A 23646-nucleotide genomic window follows, 5' to 3' on the forward strand; every position below is an offset into this window, starting at 1 on the left:
ATGAAAAAAAGATACCACCACTGAAGACATTTGGTAGACTCAGGAAATTAATGTTAGTAGGTAAGCTGATGCAGTTTGAGATACAGAAGGAATTTCTGTACGGTATATGAAGAGACAAAATAAAAGTTCAGATCATCGAAATAAATTTTAAAAAAAAGTATCTCTGTTATCATATGCTACCTAGTACCTGACTTTTTGTCGCACCTTCCTATTTCCCACACGGGAGCTAAAGTGAAGCCAATGACTATAACCTATATACGGGAATACCACTGTTTAATAGCAGTGCAGTGCTGGCTAAGGTGACAAACATCCCCAGCAGCAGGCTCAAGTGTGACAATTTCTGGTAAACACCTTTTGCTAAAAGGATAGAAAAATCAGAATACGGGGAAGAGGGAAAGACTTGGAAGGTATTTAAGGGAAGAATGGTCAAGGCTGAGGAACAAATAGGAAACATGAAATCACTACAAGCAAGGTTTCCACATATAGCAAGCTATGAATGGATGTGGAAACAGGTATAATTTCTGGTTATAACAAGTCACTAATTCTATTTTAAGACAAAGTGATGATGGTATAAATGAAAGCAAGTCATCCAAGGAGTTTCAGTAAACAAGGACAACTAGTCAGGACGGACAACATAGATGATTAACAGGAATAGCCTGAAAGACAAAGAAAAATCCACACGTATTTTCACAAAACAGGCAACTGAAAAGTTAAAAAGCTGTGAGTTGTGTAATTAATGGATTACACATATGAACTTCACTGCAAGAAGATACTCTTCTAGAGGACAACTTGATCATCCCGAGGCTGCTAAGCATAAACCTATGATCAGATACAGCAAGTTAATGGGTTACCTTCGCAACTGCAAAATGCTAAAATAAGTGTAGACGGTCACTTTGGTTGTAATTCATTGTTTGTGATGTCTTAAAACCAGCTTATTTATGACCATGTGAATATATCTGTTTTCAAGAGAAGATTTTATATAAATAAATAAATGAACCACTTTTACAACAAAAAATATTTCAAGCTGAGCACTTGAACCTCACAGAAGAAAAATACACTGTTATTTGAAGAACCGTATATGATCATTAAGTAATGGTTACATTCTGTAATATATAAATATAACAGGGATACGTTGTGGTTGCACATTTCATTTCCCGACTTCTGAATGCTTAGAGTACTGAAAATTTAACATACTTTTAAAAACAAAATATATCTATGAAAATGGGTAGTATAAAATACTATTTGTTTTGACATCACACACAACGGAAATCCAAAGCAATAGTACATAAAGGGACATATTTCCAGATGCTTATTGAAAAGAAAGAATTTTACTCAATTTGCTCTAAAGTGATACCCAAAGGTTTTTTTTTTCCCCTCTGAGATAAAATACACTTAACCTGACAAAAGATCAACTTACTGACTAAATCTCTAATAAGCTATTTCTTATAGTCTCTCATTTACGAGCAAAATAGCAAAGCAACCTCCTCCCACAAATAAAACAAGGCCCATGTTTCTTCCCACCCCCGCTGGTGTTATTTTGTGGGGCACATCCCTGTCCTGTACTTTACCAACGAAAGTGGAAGTTCCTTGATTCACACTATGATGGAACTCAGGAGCCTCAGGTCCCACCATGTGCTCTCTCACAAAGGGTGTCCCCATGGGACAAGAGGAATGGGATTGGAACAAGTTAGATAACGTTGAGTAGCACCTTGAGCCCTCCAACACATCTTTCTCATCCACCTATGGCTCCCTGCGCTACGCACAAGGCTTCACCCTTCCCGTTTTCCCTCCCTGTAGCTCATACCCAGCTCCTTGCCCTCCCAGACCCCGTTCCTTCTCAGATCTTTCTCTTCCCAGCTTCCAATTCCCTCCACCCACACCTTGCAGTCTCTCATTGCAAACAAGTTTGACTTCACCTTCTCCAGCATTCTGTCACTCTGCTCCTACCCTGCCTCTTTTCTCATTCCTTTGCTTAGCAATCCCAAATCTTACCTGTTTCTTCTTTAATTCATATCTCTCTGCCCCACTGCACCCATCCCATGTTCCTTGTGCAGCCAGCCACAGCCTCCTTCCACTTTCTCCTAATCGTTGTCACGTCAGGCTCCTGTTCCTATACGCTTTCTTCAGACGTGTAGACGTGGTGCTTAGGGACATGGTTTAGTGGTGGACTTGGAAGTGTTAGGTTTAAGGTTGGACTCGATGATCTTAAAGGTCTTTTCCAACCCCAATGATTCTATGTGGCTTCAACCATCGCCAAGCAGCAACAGAAGGATCACTGGGTGCACAGTCCCACCCCACAGGAGCTGGAAGCAGCACTTACACAAGCTTCAGCTTGTCCCTACGTATCTCAACCGATACATGCTCCCTGGGCGGGGGGGGGGATGCAAACAGCCCGGCTGGCTCTAGCAGCAGCAAAATGAGAATATTCAACCACCGTGGACATCAGGCCACCTCTGGCTACGTATCTGCTGTGCAGATGGAAATTGACTGCTCCGCTTCCCCCCGAGATTTATAGTTTGGTCAAATTTAGTCAGATTATCGGCAGCAGAGCCCTAACACAAAGACTACCTTCCAAATTTCAAGTTCGTAATGCAAAACATGAGTTACCAGAGCTTGTTAAAGAACACGCTGGCAGTTGTAACCATGGACAAGACATGTTCACGACCTAGTCTCACCCTAGAAATGGCCAATGGTTCTCCCTGAAACTTTAAAAACACCAACCCTGGAAAATGACATTCGCTGAGACAACTATGCCTTGGAATAGTACACTACTCTTAAAAAAAAAAAAAAAAAAAAAACCAACCCTCAAAATTCAAAGTTAAAAAGTTACATACTAGGCCCTGTCACCTCTACTCTCCTCTCCCCGCTACTGAAGAAAGCAACCATAGCAGGGAGGCAACCAAATGCCTATTTAAAAAACAAAAACAGCAACCACCACCATCCCTCACCTGGTTTTGGGTTTCAGAAGCATGAAACATGAAAGTACCTTAAATTTCAGAATCATCTACCTGAAATCAGTGCCACAATTTGAACAATCTTATTGGTTTGCAGAGAATATTAAAAAGGGAAAAAAGAAAAACAAAAAGCTCAGACCTGGGGTGGTCTTGCAAGAATAATTAAAAAAATATAAATAAAAATTAAGAGGTTTTGATTAATTGCTCTTTTTAACATCTTACAACTCAGGGTGCAAGAACTGCAGATGCAAAGAACAGGAACTCTGTTCTATATATACCGAGCACTGAGATTCTCAGTTTCCTATAACATTGCTTGTGGGATATTTCTTAACGCAATAAAAATAAACACAGTTAAATTGTGATTGACAGTCTATCACTCTTTACTACAGCATGAAGTACTATAGTAGTACAATAGGTTACTGCTACATAAAGTACTATATGATGTTATTTTGACATCCGATGTAATTTTATTTACAGTTTTACAAATCAGAGAAGAAAAATCACCAGTACTTGTCCCCTTTAGGGAATTCTTGCATTTATTCCTTTACTCTGTTGTTATTATTATTAGTGAAAGAAATTGAGCTCTACGTGGTTACAGGGACCTAACTGCATTAAGCCAATTGCAGGAACAGGACCTATGGTTTTGATCATATTTTCCAGGCAGTTAAGACCACATTCATTTTAAACAAAAAATGCTTCAGCAGTCAAAAAGAGTTTCTGCGGTTTCCTGAGCTCTTTACCAGTCGATATAATCACAAGATTTATAAAACTGTGCTTACTAAAATTAATCTCAAAAATCAATAAATAAATGTGGGTTAAATACCACAAAGGAAAATAGCCCATAAATGGACTGTACAGTCATGCTTCTTATAAGAACAGTACACACGCTACACAGCAGCAGAGAGAAAAACAGGCTGACTTAAAATACATCAAATCCTTTTTTTCTTCATACTTTACCCAAGTGATGGGGAAAAAAAAGAATCCTGCTGTAATAGCTAAAATTTGATAAATACTGGCAGTGAATAAGAGTTTCATTCCAGTTGTGTAACTGACGCTAGATGTTCACATTTTACAGAAATACCTATACTGCTTTCCTGCCTCCATCCATTTTGCTGCCCTATAATACCCTCTCAGCTGCTAGAGGATGTGTTGTTAATATTTAAGAAAGTATGAGACTAATTTCTTTCTTTATACTGTAGTTTTTGAATAGTAACTTGGTCATTCGTACCTGGAAACATCCATTTAAATAATTCAAAAATATGGGTGAGGGGAAGTGATTTATCAGTATGATTTTGAATCCTTTTTCCACAAAGTGGGGCACTAACTACACTTACTCCCCATCATGGGATCTGTGGGAACCCACCACCAAATATCCATTCCCCAACATTTCACAAGAGAAGATGCAATGCTCACATTTGTATTTTAATATCCACATCCCTCTGTAAAGTTCAAGAATGCCATAGATAAAGAAGGTACCTTTATTTTTTGAAGTATAACAGAAAGTGGTTTCTCTATAGATAAGGAATCCTTTCTATAAGGAATACTTAAGAGTTGGTATCACATTCAACTCTCTTGTCTATATCATAGTTTATTTAGGTGACTTTCGGAACGCACAGTTGAAGTTTTGAACAAGGGGAGACCTCGCTTTCTCCTTCGCTGCATCCAATCCATCCACATGACACCAAGATTAAGAGCAGGGGGCAAGAAAAAGCCTTCAAATTCAGTAAGAAAAGCACTGCAAGGGTGGAAAAGCATTCTGCTTAGCCTCCAAGTTTGCTCTCTCCTTCGGCATGAAACAAGCCCCCATCCATCAAAGACTGGAAAAAAGGGTAAGAGAAAGAATAGTAAGGAAAAGAGGAGCACAGGAGGAAGAATGGGGGTTATTCCACATCTATTCTCTGCAGTGTCCTAGCACTCCATCGGCTTTTGACAGTAGAAGTTCCCATTTTCACAGGTTTTTCTGCAGTAGGGCTGGCAGGAGAAGTTCACATAGACAGGCCTGCAGGCTCAGGCACTTCACAGCCACCTCTCACTATTTAGCTAAGAAGCAAAACTAGCAAAACTCTGGCCACATAACGCTATTAATGAATGGATGCTTCTCACCAGACATTATGGAGTGGGAAAACACAACCACAGAGTAAAAGAAAGAAGCAGTTAGTGAAAATCTGAATTAAAATCAAAGATTAAATTGAGAAGAAGATGGAAAACGCAAAGGCAGGACTGAGAAAATCAGTGCAGGGTAAAAGGAACAAGGTGGGGTTTGGTTTTGGTTTGTTTTTATTAAAATGGAAGTAGTACACTAATATCCACATTGCACAGAAAACACTACAACTATATTGGCAGGGTTAGCCGCAAAGACAAGAATAAATTGGACAAGAAAACTTGATTTATGTTTTTACTCCACAGCTGGATCCTCATTACCAATTTTAGGGAAGTCTTCCACTTTTACTTATCCAGTAAGGAATTTATTGAAAGACCATGTGTAAAGCCTTAAAAATGAATGAAGAATGATGGGGGAAGAGACTGAGGCAGGAGTGAAATCTTGTCTGCTGTACTCTAACCCTCAACATGCTCAATTAAGAGAGAAGTTAAATGACTTTGTGATATGGAACCCAAAAATACACATCACACATGTACATGTACGGTGCGTATGTATAGGTTCAAGGCACAAAAAGGTGAGGCAGAAGAAAGCTTCAGGGAAATGCTGTTTCAGTCATCTGCATGGCTACTATAGGTGCTCCTCCTAAAAGCTGCTTCCTAAAAGGTACTCCCAGGAAATTGCATATAAACATCACCTCTTCTTGCTTTCTACATACAGAGCTATAGCAAATAATCTGAAATTTCAGAGAGTAAATATGGTAAGTCTCTACCGCTTGGCACCAAGAAAAAATGCCAGTTCCCTCCAAAACAGGCTGGAAATTTCCCTGGGAGAAGAGTTCTGTTTAGATACCTTGACACTTGCTTCCAGACTTTCATATTTCATTAATTTCACACAACCCCAAAAGAGAGTTTCCATGTCCCAGTCAAAAAATTAAATAAAATCAGTGCAGACATCTTCTGCATTATCATAGCTTTAGAAGCTAGGAAACTAGAACATAATTGTCCAAGGGATTCTCCAGCACAGATGGTCAAGGCCCATCAAAGTTAGTCAAAATTTGGATTATATTATACAGACAACATAAAATAGATATTAATCTAGCAGAAAGACAGAAAAAGAAATGCCAAGTAAGGAAATAACATTCCGTCTGGAAAATAAAACTCCAACTAAAAGCTCCTCTCAGCTGCATCAAACTGGTTAAGCAAAGTTTTTCAAGAGAAATAAAAAAGGTTTTCTGTTTTTCTCTCTCTTCTAGCCCCCTCCACTTCCATGACAAACACTCAGCATCTTTGAGGCAGCCTGCCTGGCTCTTACTACGTTACTCTGTAACAGGAAACACCAAAAAAAGACAGAAAAAGAGGTATATGCAGCATCTCCTCTACAAGAGGGAGCGCGTTTGTTCACTTCACTCGGGCAAGTTTTGAAATGGCTCTTCTAACTTCAGGTTACTAGTCCTTATGGAATATATGCCATCAAATTTGGATGAACACACACAGCCTCTGCTGAGGAAACAGATATACAGATGTATCTTTATAAAAATAAATATTTAAACGATTTTTAGAGCTGAAGAATTATTTACCAAAACAACAACTCACCACTTCATGAATGGATCGGTTGAAGCCATCATCCTCTGTAAGGATCAGCAAAATGATAAGAGCCATGTAAACATGGTGTGAATTCCTTTCTTCAACGTGGTACAGAATTTCAAGAATTGGCAGAACCTTTAGGGAAGGAAGAAACGTGTGCATTAGTTTAGTCTTCAAATACCTCAGACAATAAACAGAGGGAACTCTAAAGCTCCCGTGCATCACCCTGCCCTTAACAGTATCATAGCAATTCCTCCCTCTTGAAATAACCACCCCTAAATAGTGACGTACAGTGTTCAAACACCTTCCATCTGTTTCATTCTGTCTCCACAAGAGAGTCTAAACAAATTCTTTCTTGTGGTCAGACATGGAATTTCAATTTCTAATAAATGAGATTTCCAGCCATACCAGTTACCATAGGCTCTGAAAGCTTTAGTTCCCCTCTAGACTATGGGAAAATAAATTGTTAAACAAGATTTTCACCAGTTCAAGAAGGAAAACAATTGTTTCTAACCATTTGTGCTACCACAAGCCTGGTCTGAAAGGGCTTTCCTCATCAAATACAGCCAAGCATATCGGAGCTGAGGTGCACAGAGGCATTTTGAGACCTGAAACTCAAACCCCATTTTGGTGTGTGGAGGTAATCCCAGAAAAGAACCAGTTTGGGTTGAGTTAAGACTAGAAAAGGCCTGTTTTTCCAATTCTAGATAATATGCAGCCAAAGAGAACTGACATTATGATGAGAGTTCAGCCCAAGGTCTTGCAACATTTCCACCAGGATGAACAGCTTAAGCCAAAGTCTTGCAATAATAATGAAAATGAGATTTCATTGCAACAGCAAGCATACCTGAATGCTAGTCTAAAGTTAATCCAGATGCAAACGTTGTCTCTCTACCAACTGAAAATTAGCTTTCCACTGGCTCAGTATAACGTGGCTTCCCCGGGCTGCAGAAATAGGCCTAAATCGCAAAATACCCTGGAAAAAGGAACTGGAGAAAACTCTCAATTCCAAGATAGCGGATGAGATGCAGAATTCATTCCAAGAAGCTTCTAGACACCTAAAGACTAGCTGTTTTTCAAAACAGGCCGAGTGCAGCAGGATGAATCATGTGAAACCTATTCTGGTGAGCGGCCAGGACACCGAGTGCTTCACAAGCCTCTGAAGTTACCAGAATGTTCTCTTACAAGCAACCAGTCCCAAAACAGTTGGAACATATTAAAACACACAACAGTTTCTATTAAAACCAATGAGATTGATTCATTAAAACCAATGATTGATTGCTGCCAGCCACAAAACCTTTTGACAGACGCTTTGGCCAGGGTCAAGACAATACGACAACAAAAGCAGAGGGAAAAAATATTTACTCATTGCAAAAATCCTTCCTTTACCATTTCAAAGGATCCCTCACAAACCTCTCTCCCCAGCTGGAACTGGAGTCGATGTCTTTGTGTTTTGTGAATATAGGTCTTGAGAGTAAAGACCAGGTTTTCCCTAAAATATCTACGTAGCATATAGCAAAAAAACATTAGTCCTTTTCCTTGGATGGTGGAAAAGGGAGACAAACATCACTGCATTAGTCCACTGTTCAAATTATTTCCATCTCCAATATTTATATTGCATGTAGCTTTGCATTGCATAAGCTCAAAGTGATTTCCAAGTACTGTGATAAGCTGCATATAGCAGGAAGCAATATAAAGCTACTGAAGAATTGCATTTACAACTTGACTTTGCAGGGAGAACAACAAAAGCCTTTCTGAAGGTAACCAGTGGAACAACTGGACATTAGGAAAAACTTCTTTACTGAAAGAGTGGTCAGGCCTTGGAACAGGCTGCCCAGGGAAGTGGTGGAGTCACCGTCCCTGGAAGTATTTAAAAGACGTGTAGATGAGGCGCTTAGGGACATGGTTTAGTGGGCATGGTGGTGTTGGGTTGACGGTTGGACTCAATGATCTTAGAAGTCTTTTCCAACCTTAATGATTCTATGATTGTATGATTCTAACTTCTTAGTTTTTAAGATAGCTCCCAAATAGCTGTGTCTGTTAATTTTTACAGCTACTCAAAATTGAATATACTGCCTTATAAAGTACGCGCCTTGCACTCCTTCAATGTAACTGTGATCCCGTCTGGTTAGTGCTAAATAATACCATACAAAGTACCCTGGCGAAACATATTCCTTCAGAACAGCCCAACGTATCTCCTCTGTCTATGCACATTAATATTAGGTTAAACTGTAGCTGAAAAAGTGCATTTGTATTCCTTAAATGCTCCAAGTCCTAAAAGTGTGTTGCTACAAACTACATTAAAAAAGCATACCTTGATTCTGACATTGAGACATTATAGACATTTCCATATGAGCTGATACATGAAAGTACTCTTACTAAAATTTCATACTAGCTACTGAAATCCCTCTCACTCTGAAGAATGATCTGGCTCTCCAGATCACTGCAGTCAGTCCTCCTGCCCCAAACACACCTCGAAAGCTTTCGAAACCCCTTCCCATCTCCACTCCCCTGGCCACATTTTCCTTTCCACTCCTCTTTCAGACTTCTCTCCATCTACATACCAGACCAAACTCAAGGAGGCAAATGGCAACTTACCTCTCTCTACCTGCCATTTCCAGATGAAAACTGATTAAATTCATACAGTTTCTATCACCCTTCCTCCTCTGAACACTTTTCCTTTGTATACTGATTGCTGAGGTACACACACCTTTAGGACAAGTATTACTGTCCTCAGAACAAAAACTATTTGACTAGCCACCACTTAAATAAAAAAGAGTTAAGATATAAGACTAAATTAAAATTTTAATTATGTTAAAATTTATCTAGAATTGTAACCAAAATGCACTTCTACACTTTTATGTTACGCACATACATTAAAACTTTTATATCCATCTTTTTATGCACTGGCATTGCCCAGCCACATACTGAGAGGACAATAACTGCTTCTTTTTGTATTGCTGGCCCTTTTATTCACAGTCATTAAACTATCATTACTGGACTACTAACACTCCTCCATCAGGAACAGCTTTTACCTGGCAAGACACGGCCACCATTAAAAAGTTACTTTTAATCCCCAAAACAAGGGGCAGGTAAAGATAGGCACTGAAAAGTGCAGGTGCTATATTCGGTCCAAGGTCAGGAACAGTTTCCCCAGCACAGAGTTTTAAAATAGCTTGTCTTTAGTATACAACAAAATACAAGACCGCATAGCCACACGAGTAACCTGCTTAAGCCAAATTTATACCACAGGAAAAAATACTGCTGTACCATCAGTTAAAATAAATACATCATCACATACATTATTTCAGTCCAGACATGTTAAGAACAACAAAATGTACAGCGTACAGTAGTGCTGCGCAGCTCAGCAGCCAAAGCAAACACATTCAACAGAAATAGCTTATTTCTTACAAGCAGATACCTCACTGGCAGTTTTACCTGCAGTATGGGTGTTAACTGCTCTTACAAACAGAAGGCGGCTCAACATTCTCCCATCCACAGACCACGACACTATGCTTATGAAAAAATTTGCTAATTGACCCCTATTTCACCACTTTCTGGAGATTTCTTGCAAGTACTTTCAATAAAATAGCCAAATTCCAGATGTGAACATCTCTAACAGCATCAGATGTTTAACCCAATTATTTTATAAAATTATACAAAGTGACATGCTGTAAGATACGGAAGACATACAAACATCCTATTCATTCCACAAAGCAGACTGTTATTGTAAGAGCAAAAAAGATGCATTGCCTTGCTAATGATAAAGCATTATAAAGCACAACAGAAAATGAAGATATTTATAGATAACTGACAGAGGTAGATTCAGACACAAATGAGGAAGCAAGCTGAGACATTATCTACTACAACAGTTAACAAAAACACACTGAATCTATTTACAAATTAAACTGAAGTTACAAAAGAGCAAAGACACATTTCAAAAACCCCTAGGAAATGTCACAGAACATCTGCTAGTAATGCTTCCTGGGCACCAAAACCGGGAAATATTAAAATAGGGGAAAACACAGCAAATGTGATGCACTGAGTGCAGTGAAACAGGAACAACCTGCAAAACCCCTAAAACTGTAAGATGAGCACTCAGCTGACTGCTGACCTGATCTCTCATATAGCACAGACTCTTACACTTCACCCAACTGCCTCTGTGTGAAGAGGCCACTAACTTATGCCATGTTCCTCCAAAAAGTCATCCACCCTTATTCAAAGATATCCATAGATATCCACTGTTTTGCCTCTGAATTAATTACCTTAACTACTTTGCTCCCATATCTCTAAGTTGTGGGATTCAACCTCCAGGCTTTAGTTCTTATCACACCCCTCTGCAAGCGAAGAGTCCTTTCTGTTCAAGGCTTTCCCCTTGTGAAGGCATGTACGCATCCTGATCCTTCTCAAGCTCTTTTCTGACCAACTGAGTAGTCAGCTTTCTAAGCGTCTCACAGTTTTGTTGTTAATTTTAAAGCAAAAAAAAAAAAATGTTTCTCTACACTCTCTCCATTTTTCAATAGCCTGTAAACATTTTATTAAGTATGGTAGTACACCACCAGAATAGTATGCAGCATGTTAGCACCACTCTTGCAGTTGCCATATAGGGAAGGAAATAACCAGCTCTGTTACTCCTGCCCCTTCGTCTCATTTACAAGCCCAAGACTGAATTAGCCTTTTTCACCACAGGGTTGTAATTAGGAGATCGTGATTTCTTTGTCCAGTAACCCTCCCACCCCCAATCTTTTCTGTGTCTGGCTCAGCCTGCATTACTAAGCAATTAAAACTGCTCCTCTCAGCTGGCTGCTGCTCATCCTTACCTGCCAGCCTGCTAAAAAACAAGAGGATTGGGCAAAGATGTCAGTAATGTGTCAGTAGCGATCACAAAAAGCAACAGCATGCATGAAGAGTAAAATGAGAGCAGACCATTTCAAATTTTGGTATTAAAAAAAATAAATCAAACATGCTTTTCAGAACATCAGTAAAATCAAATAAATCAAACAGGCTTTTCAGTGACGCTTTTCTCAATTTTCTTAGCTTTTCCCACAAAGTGTTTAATGTTGCTGATTATTTCTGTGATTCTGGGATTTTCTGATGTTTTGTTTTTTTTTTTTGAGGGGGAGGAAAGATAGGTGATAATATATGAAAGTATCCCACATTGCAGAGCATCTGAGTACCTGCATCTGGAGTTGTTCTGACACATGCACCTCATGCTTTTTCTGGAAGTTTTACAATATATCAGACATCATAATTATAAAACAATGCACACACCTAACCTTTATTTCTCTAAAGATAAACTGATATAGTTAGCAGCTGTGAAACATGTCATATCACATACCAACAGCCCAGAAAATTAAATATGACCATTTGTTCACAGAATTCATGCAAAATGACTCAGCCCTCACCTAGCTAATCCGCAGCGGACTACACAGTAGTTCAGTCTTGAATCAATTCAATATCAACCATCTCAACCGAGTTTGCCAACAGTGGCGTCTATCAACTCTGATTTTAGCAATACATCTGCTAGAACTTGGACCGAGACCAAACTCATTCCATATCTGCCATCAAACAGGCAAGGGATCTAATTATCTGGCAAGATTTCAAATGTTAAAATGGAAAGGGTTTTCTATTCCGTTACCAATTCCCCTAGACAGCCATTACCTTATTAAAGGAATACTTTTTAATAAGTAAGATTTGTTAAAGTGGTTTGTGACATTACTAAACGTAGTGGGGCGCATAAGCTAATTTACAACCTGCAAAAACTGCACCAGGTGTCTGTTATATTGGTTATTAATCACAATCCTATTTAAAGCAGCTAAAAAGTTACTACAGTTGCATTTCTAGAAAATCTGTCAGCTGCTCCTTGAGGAGTTTCAGCTTCAGGTCAACCCCGTAAGACATTTGGCATATCAGTCAAGTTACAGCTCATTTTGTTAACTATTATCCCTATACGCACACAGTAAGCTTGTGTAACTTTTTGGCCTGAATATCTAAAAAAGAAAAATAAAATAATGAATAGAATGATATCTGCTACCAATTTCTCTACACCATGCCCAGAGGTCAGCAAGTTTGACTTGCATCAGACAGTGGCATTGAGAAAGAGGGTATCAGAGACAGCCTGGTAGCTTTATCAGTACTATCTTTTACTGCAGTGATATTTTTAGCATCACACTCCTGAGATGACAAAATAAAAGTGATTAAACGAGCCAGAACTGGTGAATAAGTGAGCCAGAACCTACTGCCCCCACCGCAGAACAGGGGACACTGGCAGCTGGTTACACGCAAGCTTCCAGGACCCCTCGTGATGAATATAAGGCAAGCAGAGCAATACTTACAAGATTTTCTATGTCCGTTCGTGCCAACACATACGTCCGTACATTGCTGTTTTGATGCAGAAGCATGTATAAAAGAAGAGTCGCTTGATCAGATTTCTGCTGCTCACACAAAGCTGTGTATAAACTGTTAAAATTAATCTGGAAAGCATGCGGATTTGATGATGAAAAAGCAGTGTTATCTGAAACAAAGAAATTAAAAAAAACAATCTTTAAGAAATACATTTACCATCCAGCTATTTGTTAACTTTATAAATGATCTCTCCGTGAAATACTTTATACGGACACCACAGTAAGGAGGAAACAAAAATCATCCATGACTCTTATCAACAATGGTCATAAACCTTCATAGGGTCTCATGAAGCTTCAGTTGTGCCAAAAAGCTGAGGTTGTCCTCTCACATGAACTCCAGTAAGACCCCTGCATCTGAACAAGACACTCATTTTTTTTTCTTAAAGCTATTCTGTTTGTCCAAATGGCTTCCGCTGTTAGAAAGGAAGGCAATCCCAGGAGCTGCTGCAAGGAGGGCAGCTACAGTGTCTTCTCTGGAACCGATGTACTGATGATTCATGTGTTTCCAAACCCTGCACCCCAAACTCCCAGGTTTAGTTCACTGGCATCAAGGTGGAGTATCTCCTATCCATTTCTTGGCATGAAGGGCAGATGCGCATATGTCAAGACTATCAGTACAGGTGTTGTCAGGACTTTAAAGATGCATGTGTGGTGGGGAGTTTAGTGGGTTAATTCAAGTGATTTAAAACACCACATCATATAGTCTAACATGCCTCAAAGTAACAGCAGTTTGTTCATGTTCACAATATAATCTGTGCCAGAGCTGGAAGTGAGAATAAAACAGATTTTTGTTCACAGAACCTTTTCACAAGAAGCTTTACCAGCTTCAACAAAAACATCCATCAGCACAGATCTCTAACATCCAGGAATTTCCAGCGGAAATGGAAAAAGCAAGTGTGACAGTCAAGGCACTCATACTCATGTCAGAAAGCCAGATTCATGGCCTTACTCAGCCTCCAGATCTCCCCAAGTCAGAGATTTTGCTTTTCGTTTCTTTACAAAAAACCTTTGAGAGTGCAAGGTTTTGTTTCAGTGCGGAGCAGGTACATTTCTCAACTCTCAAAAAGCTTTTTGAAAGAAATTTGTATAAAGTATTCGCCTGTCCAGCTCTGTTCAAAAACAACCATTCAAAGCATGCATCTTCTGTGACGACACATGAAGTAGGACGAGTCTGCCTTTCTGAGCTGATTTATTTCACTATCCTGGCAACTGAATACAAAGGCTATCTTTGCTGAGCACATAAACAAGCTATGCATATGGAAAAATTACAGCAATTTCATGGCAAGAGGATATTCTGGGAACAACAGCAGTTTGGATACTCAGGTATACTAAAGGTCTGGACTTTAAAATTTCCGTATTACTATAAAAAAGATGTCCAAAGTTGAAGAATTTAACTAAAATTCCTTTGTTCCCACAATAACAGACTACAGATTTCTGAACTGTTTATCGTTTATTAAAAATGCATTAACTTAGGAAAGCTCTGCTGTATAAAACAGTGTGACAATACTACTACTCCTGCACAGTGATTTGTGGACAGAAGGGATTTTTAAGGAGAGGAAGAAAAGACTCAGAACGATAAAGGAAAAAAAACGAATGCAAATTTCAAACCCTGCTTTTTTACAAGTCATTTTACAAGCAAGTGGTATTACGACAGCCGGCATGCTAGGCAGCAACAATTGCACTTCATCCAAATCTTCCTTTTTCCTCAAATCCCAAAAGATTTCTCAGATATTATAGACAGCATCACCATGGAAAACGGTGCGAACAGTGTCACCACATGTGTGCCCATGGGAAGCAACCGTGAGCCAACACAAATTTGGCTCTTAAATGAGTATTCCCATGGTTTCCTACCAAGCTTTTCCACTCTTTGGAGAAATCTCTATACTGGTAGGGACTGATCACACAAACACTCCCGACACCCACTGCGATGTGGGTGTCTCGCTTTCCCCTTTCTTTTTAGCCCGTATTCTTAGCGAAGTTTCAAAATAGCTTTCAGTATGGAAGAACGTGGTAGTTGTCACTTATTTTGAACATCATCTCCACCCTCTTTGGAAGGAAAAAGTGCTTGGAAGACCTGCAAGAGCCCCACAGGAGCCCTGGCTCCCACCGGGTTTCTGGGGACCCGGCGGAGACGGCGTGCCGGGGAGCTGCTGCTTCTCTTGGCCTGGGCGAGGGGCGACGGCTCCAGCCATTCAGCTGAACTCAGCAGGAGGCACTGGAGCAAACGCTTCTCCTTTCTGCAGGAGTCGGGAGGCACTGCCGCACACAGAGAGGCGAGACGCAGCCCATCGGCGATGGAAACCCTGCCGCTCCCCAAAACGACGTACCAACAGGCAGAGGAGAGACCGAAGACTGGCTTTTCTGAACTACCGTTTCCGCTCCCATGCCCCCTTCAATCACTGACTGTGATTATGGACCGATTGGTTTAAAAACATCATGCTTCAGGCGGGTGTTTCTCTTTACTAGGGAAAATTTGGATGTAGACAGCAAAATCAGATCAATTCAACACACTCTATTAAGCGGCAACCTGATGCCACAGTTCCTTAGCTGAGGAGTGTCCACTGACTTTCAAGCTTCGCTTCTGTGGATGTTTAAACTGTGCCACTTATATTTATAGCACTTCACTATCAGTTTTATCAAAGGATATTTAAAAAACTGTAAAAAAAAAAATCTAAACAGTATTAAAGAAACTTATCAGCAACAGCAGCATATCCTGTATTATTCTACAGAACATTAAACTGACCAACCGAAAAATTAAACTATTCTAGACCACATAGAATAAAGAAAACTATCCTGAATTTTATTAGTTCTGTCCCAATTAAATGATATAAATTACTTCAACAAAAAGGCCAGTTTTCATTTTATAGTCACATACTATAGATCATTATAACAGTAACAGCCTTTCTTTTTCGTATCATTCTCCTCTTACCAGCCCCTCAGAATGTTCACAGGAATCAAATTTAAGCTCAGTTATATGAATATTGCCAGTGGAAACAAGTTTATGGGAAACAATAAGTCACTCTATAAAGTACACACCTAGAGAAAATATGGCTTTTCATGCTACTTTTGACATAGAATAAGTTCTTTTAAAATTTTACGATGATACATGTGTAACGGTTTTCAAAGAAATACATTACTAGTTATTGATGACATTAAACAAAGTTAACCAAAATAGAGCATTCTCAAGTTCTCAGTTAGTTTTAAAAACCCCCAAAACTGTATCAAGAATTTGATTTCAATTGCCAGTAAACAGTATCCAATAAATCAAAGGGGCACATTAGGACTAAGAATTCTTGAGGAGAACAACCCTCCATCCTAATATCCAAAAAAAATCTCCTAGGTAAAGGTGAATGAATTTACAGCTCAACCTGCTAAAAACTTAATGGTTAAAGGAATATAAAAACTCCCCCCGAATAAAGTGAGTAACTCAGGGGTATTGATGTGGCTTCACAGGTTATCATGCAGCTGCTGAGTGGTGCTGAGTAGTTCTGTGCATGCTGCAACCTGCATAAAGCCAACGAAAGGTAAAACTCAATGGCTAAAACTTGAAGAGATTTAAGTGTATGGATGAAGCATATATGAAAACAAGTACACTGCCTGCAAGCTGTGTTAGGGCATTACTGTGTCCCAGGCAAGACCCTCTGCAGCAGGGCACTGTCAGTACAGCACCGCACCTGCAGTTACCTGATACATGGACTGGAACCAGCCTTCTCAAAAACCAGGCAAGCACTGAAACAATTCTGAAACTTGTATACAAGTCTCATGAAAGTGTTTACATTAACCAGCTTCTCCTCATATTTGCAATATAAAAATACAGTTCGCAAATCAATCTAGTTAGCAATTCAATTGCTTCTTTTAGCTCCAAGGAATATGACTGCAGCTAAACAGAATTTCCAAAGTGCTACAAAGTTTTAGGGGACTCCTGCAGACTCTTGGATAACCGACCTACTTATAGGTCAGTTTTATTTATATTTTATGAAATGATGAAGCTTTCTAAAATTTATCAAGTCTGAAGGAAAGATTATCCTTCTCCCCCTGCCCCTTCAATTAAGTTCCAGCAGCTGAGGAACTCCACCACAAAACTCCCAGAAGAAAATGTACTATTACTGCTCTTCCACAGGCTAGCTGGCGGGAAAACAAGTTTTGGAAAGAGAACCTCTAAGTAGTCACAGCAACTTAACACTTCATTTTCATCAGTTCACGCTTAGAAGTAAGAACAGATACAAACCTTGCGTGTTCTTGAAGGACATAATAGCTTGCCTGTAGGGATTCGGTGTATCTGGAGCGTCGGTCAAATTAGCTAAGACCAGCAGAAGCAGCAGACTCTGGTTAGCAAGAGGGGAACACTGCTCCAGCTGCGGCGTTGGTTTACTCCCCACCCCACCTAGCGTGAAGACCGTCCACAGGCCAGCTAGAGAGAAAAGGCAAAAAATATTATGTTTGTTCACATTTTAATGAACAAACCTCCTTTAGAGGAAAAGATAGCGTCTGACACGCAGGTAGAGAGAAGAGGGAAAAACAGTTCACCCTGGGTCTGGCTACTTGATTTCTCAAAACGAAAATTTCAGGAGTCACACAGCAGTAGGCATGGAGAGGTGAGAATTGAAAGATTACTGGAAATTCAAGAAAATTAAGTCATAGGAATATATGAAAAGGAAATTAGGAGAGGTGAAACAAAAGCATGTGTTTGAAGAAGAGAACCTTAAACACAGAGCAGATACCAGCTGAAGGATTCATGCAGTAATGCTAATCATGCTAGCATATTAAGAGAGGAAAAGGAGCTTGTATGTTGCCTTTTTAATAAAACCGACTTGGTCCATCATGAAGCATTTTTCTCATGTATTCTATTTTTAATAAACTCAGCACATTTTAGGCAAAACACAGTAACAAAAACTAATACTGCTTAAACTAGAATCTCCACATTGAGAGTCCTGTAGAGATCATCATCATTGCTCATTATTGTGGGTAGACAACATAGTAGAAAATAATAAACTTCTTGGAAAAAAAGACAGGATCAACAGCAATTTAAATTTAAATTTTAAGGTATTATTAAACTCAGCCTCATATTTTTGCATTCCTACAGAAGATGAAACAACTTGAAAAAGCACTCCAGTTGGAAGTACTTACACTGCTCTGAAATTCCTTTTTAAGAGATTGCATGTAAGATGTAAAGGTATGGAAGTACAAACTGTTTACAATAATTAGAAGTTAAAAAGAAATAAAAGTTTGAAGTGACAAATCACTATTGATATTGTCAAAAAACCCAAACTGACTGATTCCTCTTGGGTAAGCAAGTTTTTGTTGTCTCACAACTGCCTCGAAAATACACATGTAACAAAGCACCAAAACTTCATTCATTTTAGACCCGCAAAAATTTATTGGGTACAAAAATGTAAATAGCTCACCCTTCCACACCAACTCTCAGTTCTTTGCTCACTAACTATAGTAAGAATGCATGTTAGAATACCCTCCCCTTTATGTAGGTGCATATATATAGTGCATGTACAGTTCCAGTATTAAGGCTGCACCTGAAGGCTGCTCATTAAAACTCTCATTACCATACTGTTTAAACTTTGATGTTTGAGCCTGAAATGCAGAGTCATTTTCATACTTAATCCTTACAGCATTAAAAAAATTAACTCCAATACTAAACTCCTGCATTTGAAATTCCTGTTCCTAATTACAGCAGTGTTGGTGAACCAAGCTGACCAGCTACGTGCCCAAATACTGATTAAAAGGAGACTGGAAGGGAAAAGGGGCAGCAGGGGAGGATTAGAGGACTGCCCCCAGCAAGTCCATAAATCCTTATTTCCTTGCCAGCACTCATGAGACTGTATTACACTGGGGAAAAAAGAAGAAAAGCACCAAAGCTGAAGCAGAGACACTGCAGACTCAGCATTACTGGAGAAAAAATCAGGGGAAAGGATGAAACTTGCCCCCCCATGGCTATGGTGACACATGACAACTGCAGTGTCACTGGGCCTCTACCTTTATCACATCTGGGCTCCTGATAGATTCCCAGGTGATAAGAAGCAGCCCCTCCCAATCACATTGGATTATATTCATCCCCAAATGCCTGCTTAGCACTTCATTTTTTTGAGTGTGTCTCAAATTATTCATTTAAGAGGTCAAAGCCTTGAATTATACAGCATAGCAGTAAGAAATAATCTCAACTTTTAAAAGACCCCCAAATTCTTATTTCCTTTTTTTTTATTAATGCCTAAACTAAAAATTAATTATAACACACTTTCTTAAAGAAGACAGAAAAATTAAGAAAGTTTTGTTTTCAATCTTCTGCGACATTTAAGAAGATCTTAAAGATTTAAGAATCTCTTTAGTCTGCGAGATTCAAGGTGCACAGGACAAAAACCTGTAAGTCACTTGAATGCGAAACATAAGTATATTATAACCAATTAAAAGAATTTGAAGTACTTTTAGCCCTACAAAATTTCAAACCAGCCAAAGAGTATTTTTCTTCAAATGTAATTATATAGTCAGATTTTGTAATATGCTCCCTTCATCAACACAACTGCAAGGCAATTACTGCCATGTCAAGGGCAAGGGAACTAATGCCATTCAGTGTTAAGCAGCTTGAAGGAGTTCTTACAATAAAAAGCACTATAATTACAGCCTTCTTAGCAAAAGTTTAATGTTACATTAATAATCCTTTATCACCGCGTTTTTGATCCACTGTCCTTAAATCAGAATGAAGCTGAATAAAAATGATGACCGTGAAGTTAGCTTTTAAACTCACATGAGTTATTCAGATAGGTAACATGCAAAGAAATTCTTAAAAAAAACCTGAAATAAGTATATAGTTATCATTACTTGTTAAATTAATTCAAATTCAGCACATTTCTTCTCTTAAAGTAAAAGTTTAGTGTAGGTCTCAGCTAAGCCAGCATTTTTAATTTTCTACCACCCCACCCTTCTGTGGCTGGCATCTGCCATTACTACACCTTTCCTCAATAGTTAGGAAAAGAGGGATATGGCCAAAATACTGGTGAGTAAATTGAATCTTCCACCAGGGAGAATGAGGTAATTATGTCCAAGAGAAATCTGCACATTGATATATGACCCAAGTAACCTCCTGAAGTTGTGCCCCTTGTTGGTAAGTGTATTCCTCCAGAAAAGCAATCCCATGCCAGTGGGTTCATAATACTCCTTTCAGTTCCAAAATGCAATGTCAAATTAGGTGTTAAGTACTGGTTGGTGCTCCCAATGTACTCAAGAGACATTTCTAAGGAACATACTGTTTCTGATCATTAACAGCTAATTAAAGTGCTAAACAGATAAAGAGGAGGACAGAGAGATAAGTAGTCAGTGTTTCTAGCTGTATTCTATATGTTCACAATATCTGAAATATCACTTTGCTACACCTGGTTTTACATTTATGTAAATTTCAAAATTATTAAGCTATATTTAAGTTTTTTAGCAAATGAAACAAAACTAAAGCAATGCTGCAACCCCTCAGAAGCTCTCCTCACCATCTTCTTTTCAGATCTAAAGTGACAGTTAACAGAAAACTAAACACACGATGAATATACACTGATTCAGAAAAAGTGCCCAGAATCACACTTCAGATTCTGCTTTACTGGAGCATCACAGAGAAACAGAATAAACGGAGGAAAATCTCATGTTTAAAATTCCCATTTAAACCAATCACACAGGTAGCTGTAACTGTACTGGTGCTGCCTGGCATCATTAAAAGCCTAGACACTTTAACATACAGTGCTTGGATTTCTTTCACATTTAAATTTCACTTTAAATTTCATTTACTCTTATTCTCTTGTCATTTTAGTATATATCCCAAGGGAAATACAAATTACAGAAGTTTTCTTAAAGCTTTCTATATCTCTGGGCAGTGGCAAAGATGAGCTACAATGAGAATTGTAAAAAAAATGTAAAACTAAACAACTGAACTGTGAAAAGGACAAAGGGGGAGATTGCCTGCAATAGCATCATGACCCAAAGTGCTTCTGAAGCTCTAGAAACTCTTGAAAAAGCTCTACATTACTGAATATTACCTTTCTAGTGCTAATTATAAGTGATGAAGTTAATAATCCTTAACCCTAAAACAGTCTCTTCAATGTTTATGTATTTGAATCACTTATTCCATCTACAGAATTTACTGTTTTCTACCAAATACTTGTAATCTATTTTTAATTGCAATTCTTTAATATGACTATTTCTTGACTTAATTCCACATGGAACCACATTACTAGAACTTTTGTCAATTAGAGAAATATTAAAATTTTGCCAATTATTTCTGGCAAATACACAGATACTTTGAGAAGGAATAGACTGCTTTTACCTTTCAAACAGAATGAGCAGATCCATTTTTTCCTTCTCTTCCACAAAACTACCCATCACAGCTTCTTTTTTCCCTATTCATACAATTCTATGTAAGGCACAGCAAGGAAAGCAGGTCTTGCTTAAGAGCAAGATACCGTTTTTTGCAATAGAGAATCTGAGGTCTTCTGTAAGATGGCTGGAAACACTGTTCATAGCCATGAAAACAAACCCAGGATTTTAATCTAGTTTGACAGTCTGGAACAACACTTAATGGCAAAATGAAGTTACAACACATTCATCAAAAAAGAAATTTCTTTCACCAGACTGTTATTTAATGTAAACACAATTCTGCAGAAATCTCAGCCTAATGCTCCTCTCTCTCTTACACAACAAGAAGATACAAGTAAGGTTCATGTTTGTACCTACTTGGAGAACAGTTTAAATGCACTTATTTACTTTCATGTTACTAAGGAAAATGTTAAGAGCTTGATTTTAAAGACGTTTTAAAACCAAAAGACAGGTAGGAGGGCAGAGGGTACTTTACAAATTTCCTTGTTATAAAGCATTGAAATGTATAGCCAACTGAACTTCTAGCACTGCATACTGTTATTTCAAGTTAGTGTATCAACAAACTGATATATAATTGATTTGTGAGCTGAGCTTTCTTGGGATATTTATTAAACTAGTTGTAATTCTTCCACAAAACATGTCTTACTTTCCAACCTTCAGTGTAAAGGCTTAGAAGATAAACCCTCTGAGCTCTCTCCCTGGAAAGAGCACTAAATTAACTCAGAGGAAATTGGTGTTACTTATTTCAAAGTATCTTTCTGGGAAAAGGAGAATTTTTTAATTTTTTATTTAGTAACAGTTGCAAAATACAATCATATTAATAATTGAACTTCATCAATGTCCTGGTTGAGGAGGACGGGTGAGAATAGCCAATGAACTGAATTGTATGATGTTAATTGCTATATAATGCTGCATATTATCACTACTATGGTTGCTATATGCCATATCAATGGTATCACAGGAAGAATCACCCCAAATTAATGAAGAATGAATTCTGATGAAACTGAACAAAGTGCAGCGATGATAGAACCAGACAAGCGCAGCGGTCATGGAACCGGAACTGGCTTCAGGATGCAACAATCCAACACCACACACCATCTCTCCTGCCCTGACGGACTGTTATGACAGATGGACCCCAAAGTCAAGGACTCAATGAACTCAACAGACATTTTAGAGGGATGACCCATAGACTAAGGGAATGATTCCTGTGTGCTTATATCAAAAGACAGGAAAAGTGGTGGTGATTAATTGGGATGTATTGGAAAGTGTGGGACCTGGGCACGATGTAAATGGCATAGAATAAGGGGTGGGTACTATCTGATTTCAGCTGGGATAGAGTTAATTTTCTTCCTCATAGCTGGCATAGTACTGTGTTTTGGATTTAGGATGAGAATAATGTCGATAACACACTGATGCTTCAGTTGTTGCTGAGCAGTGCTTACACTAAGTCAAGGACATTTCAGCTTCTCATACTGCCCTGCCAGCAAGGAGGCTGGGAGTGCACAAGAAGCTGGGAGAGGACACAGCCAGGACAGCTGACCCATACCGGCCAAAGGGATATTTCATACCATATGAGTCATGCTGAACAAAAAAACTGAGGTGGCAGGAGGAAGTGGCGGCACGCAGCTGCTGCTTGGGAACTGGCTGGGCATCGGTGAGCAATTGCCTTGTGCATCACTTGTTTTGTATATTCTTCTATCATTATTATTATTTCCCCTTCCTTTTCTGTCCTGTTAAATTGCCTTTATCTCAACCCATGAGTTTTACCTTTTTTCTGATTCTCTCCCCCATCCCACTGAGGGGGGAGTGAGCGAACAGCTGTGTGGTGCTTAGTTGCTGGCTGGGGTTAAACCACAACAATCAAGTTTTCCTTTGAATGACCTATCCTTCATTAAGTTTAAACATAAGCATTAAATTTCAATTAATACTAGCATAGCCTTGTTGAGTATGCTCATTTCTCTCATCACTGGAACTGGTAACAGCAGATCCTTTCCTCATTCCCTCGTACACACAACCCACATCCTATCATACCATCGTTAGCATCCTGCCAATGAGTTTTATTGCTTTTGAAACTATTTTGCAGAGTGCACCAGACTGAGGTGCAAGCACGGGCTGCTTTCGAGACTGAAAAGGAAGAAGTAAGAGTTTTGGTAAACATGAAGATCTTCTTGATCTCTTGCTGTCATTTTAACATTTCCAAAATGACAATCCTGCTCTCTTGTTGCAAAAATGGAAAGAAC

At 38.9% G+C, this 23646-nt stretch overlaps 1 protein-coding gene across 1 annotated transcript in view; it reads right to left on the bottom strand.

Annotated features, from left to right (window-relative positions):
• The window catches only part of DYM (dymeclin), a 136333-nt gene extending 117354 nt beyond the window's left edge, over positions 1-18979 (bottom strand). Inside the window, exons 1-4 of the mRNA XM_009588166.1 lie at positions 18975-18979; positions 17271-17453; positions 12974-13152; positions 6648-6773 (exon numbers count right to left, since the gene is read on the bottom strand). Of these exons, the coding sequence (XP_009586461.1) occupies positions 6648-6773; positions 12974-13152; positions 17271-17292 (327 nt within the window). The 5' untranslated portion in view covers positions 17293-17453; positions 18975-18979. The remainder of the gene's footprint in view (positions 1-6647; positions 6774-12973; positions 13153-17270; positions 17454-18974) is intronic.
• Positions 18980-23646: the final 4667 nt, after the last annotated feature.

This window comes from Fulmarus glacialis, unplaced genomic scaffold (genome assembly GCF_000690835.1).
Source record: "Fulmarus glacialis isolate BGI_N327 unplaced genomic scaffold, ASM69083v1 scaffold722, whole genome shotgun sequence".
Taxonomy (NCBI): Eukaryota; Metazoa; Chordata; class Aves; order Procellariiformes; family Procellariidae; genus Fulmarus; species Fulmarus glacialis.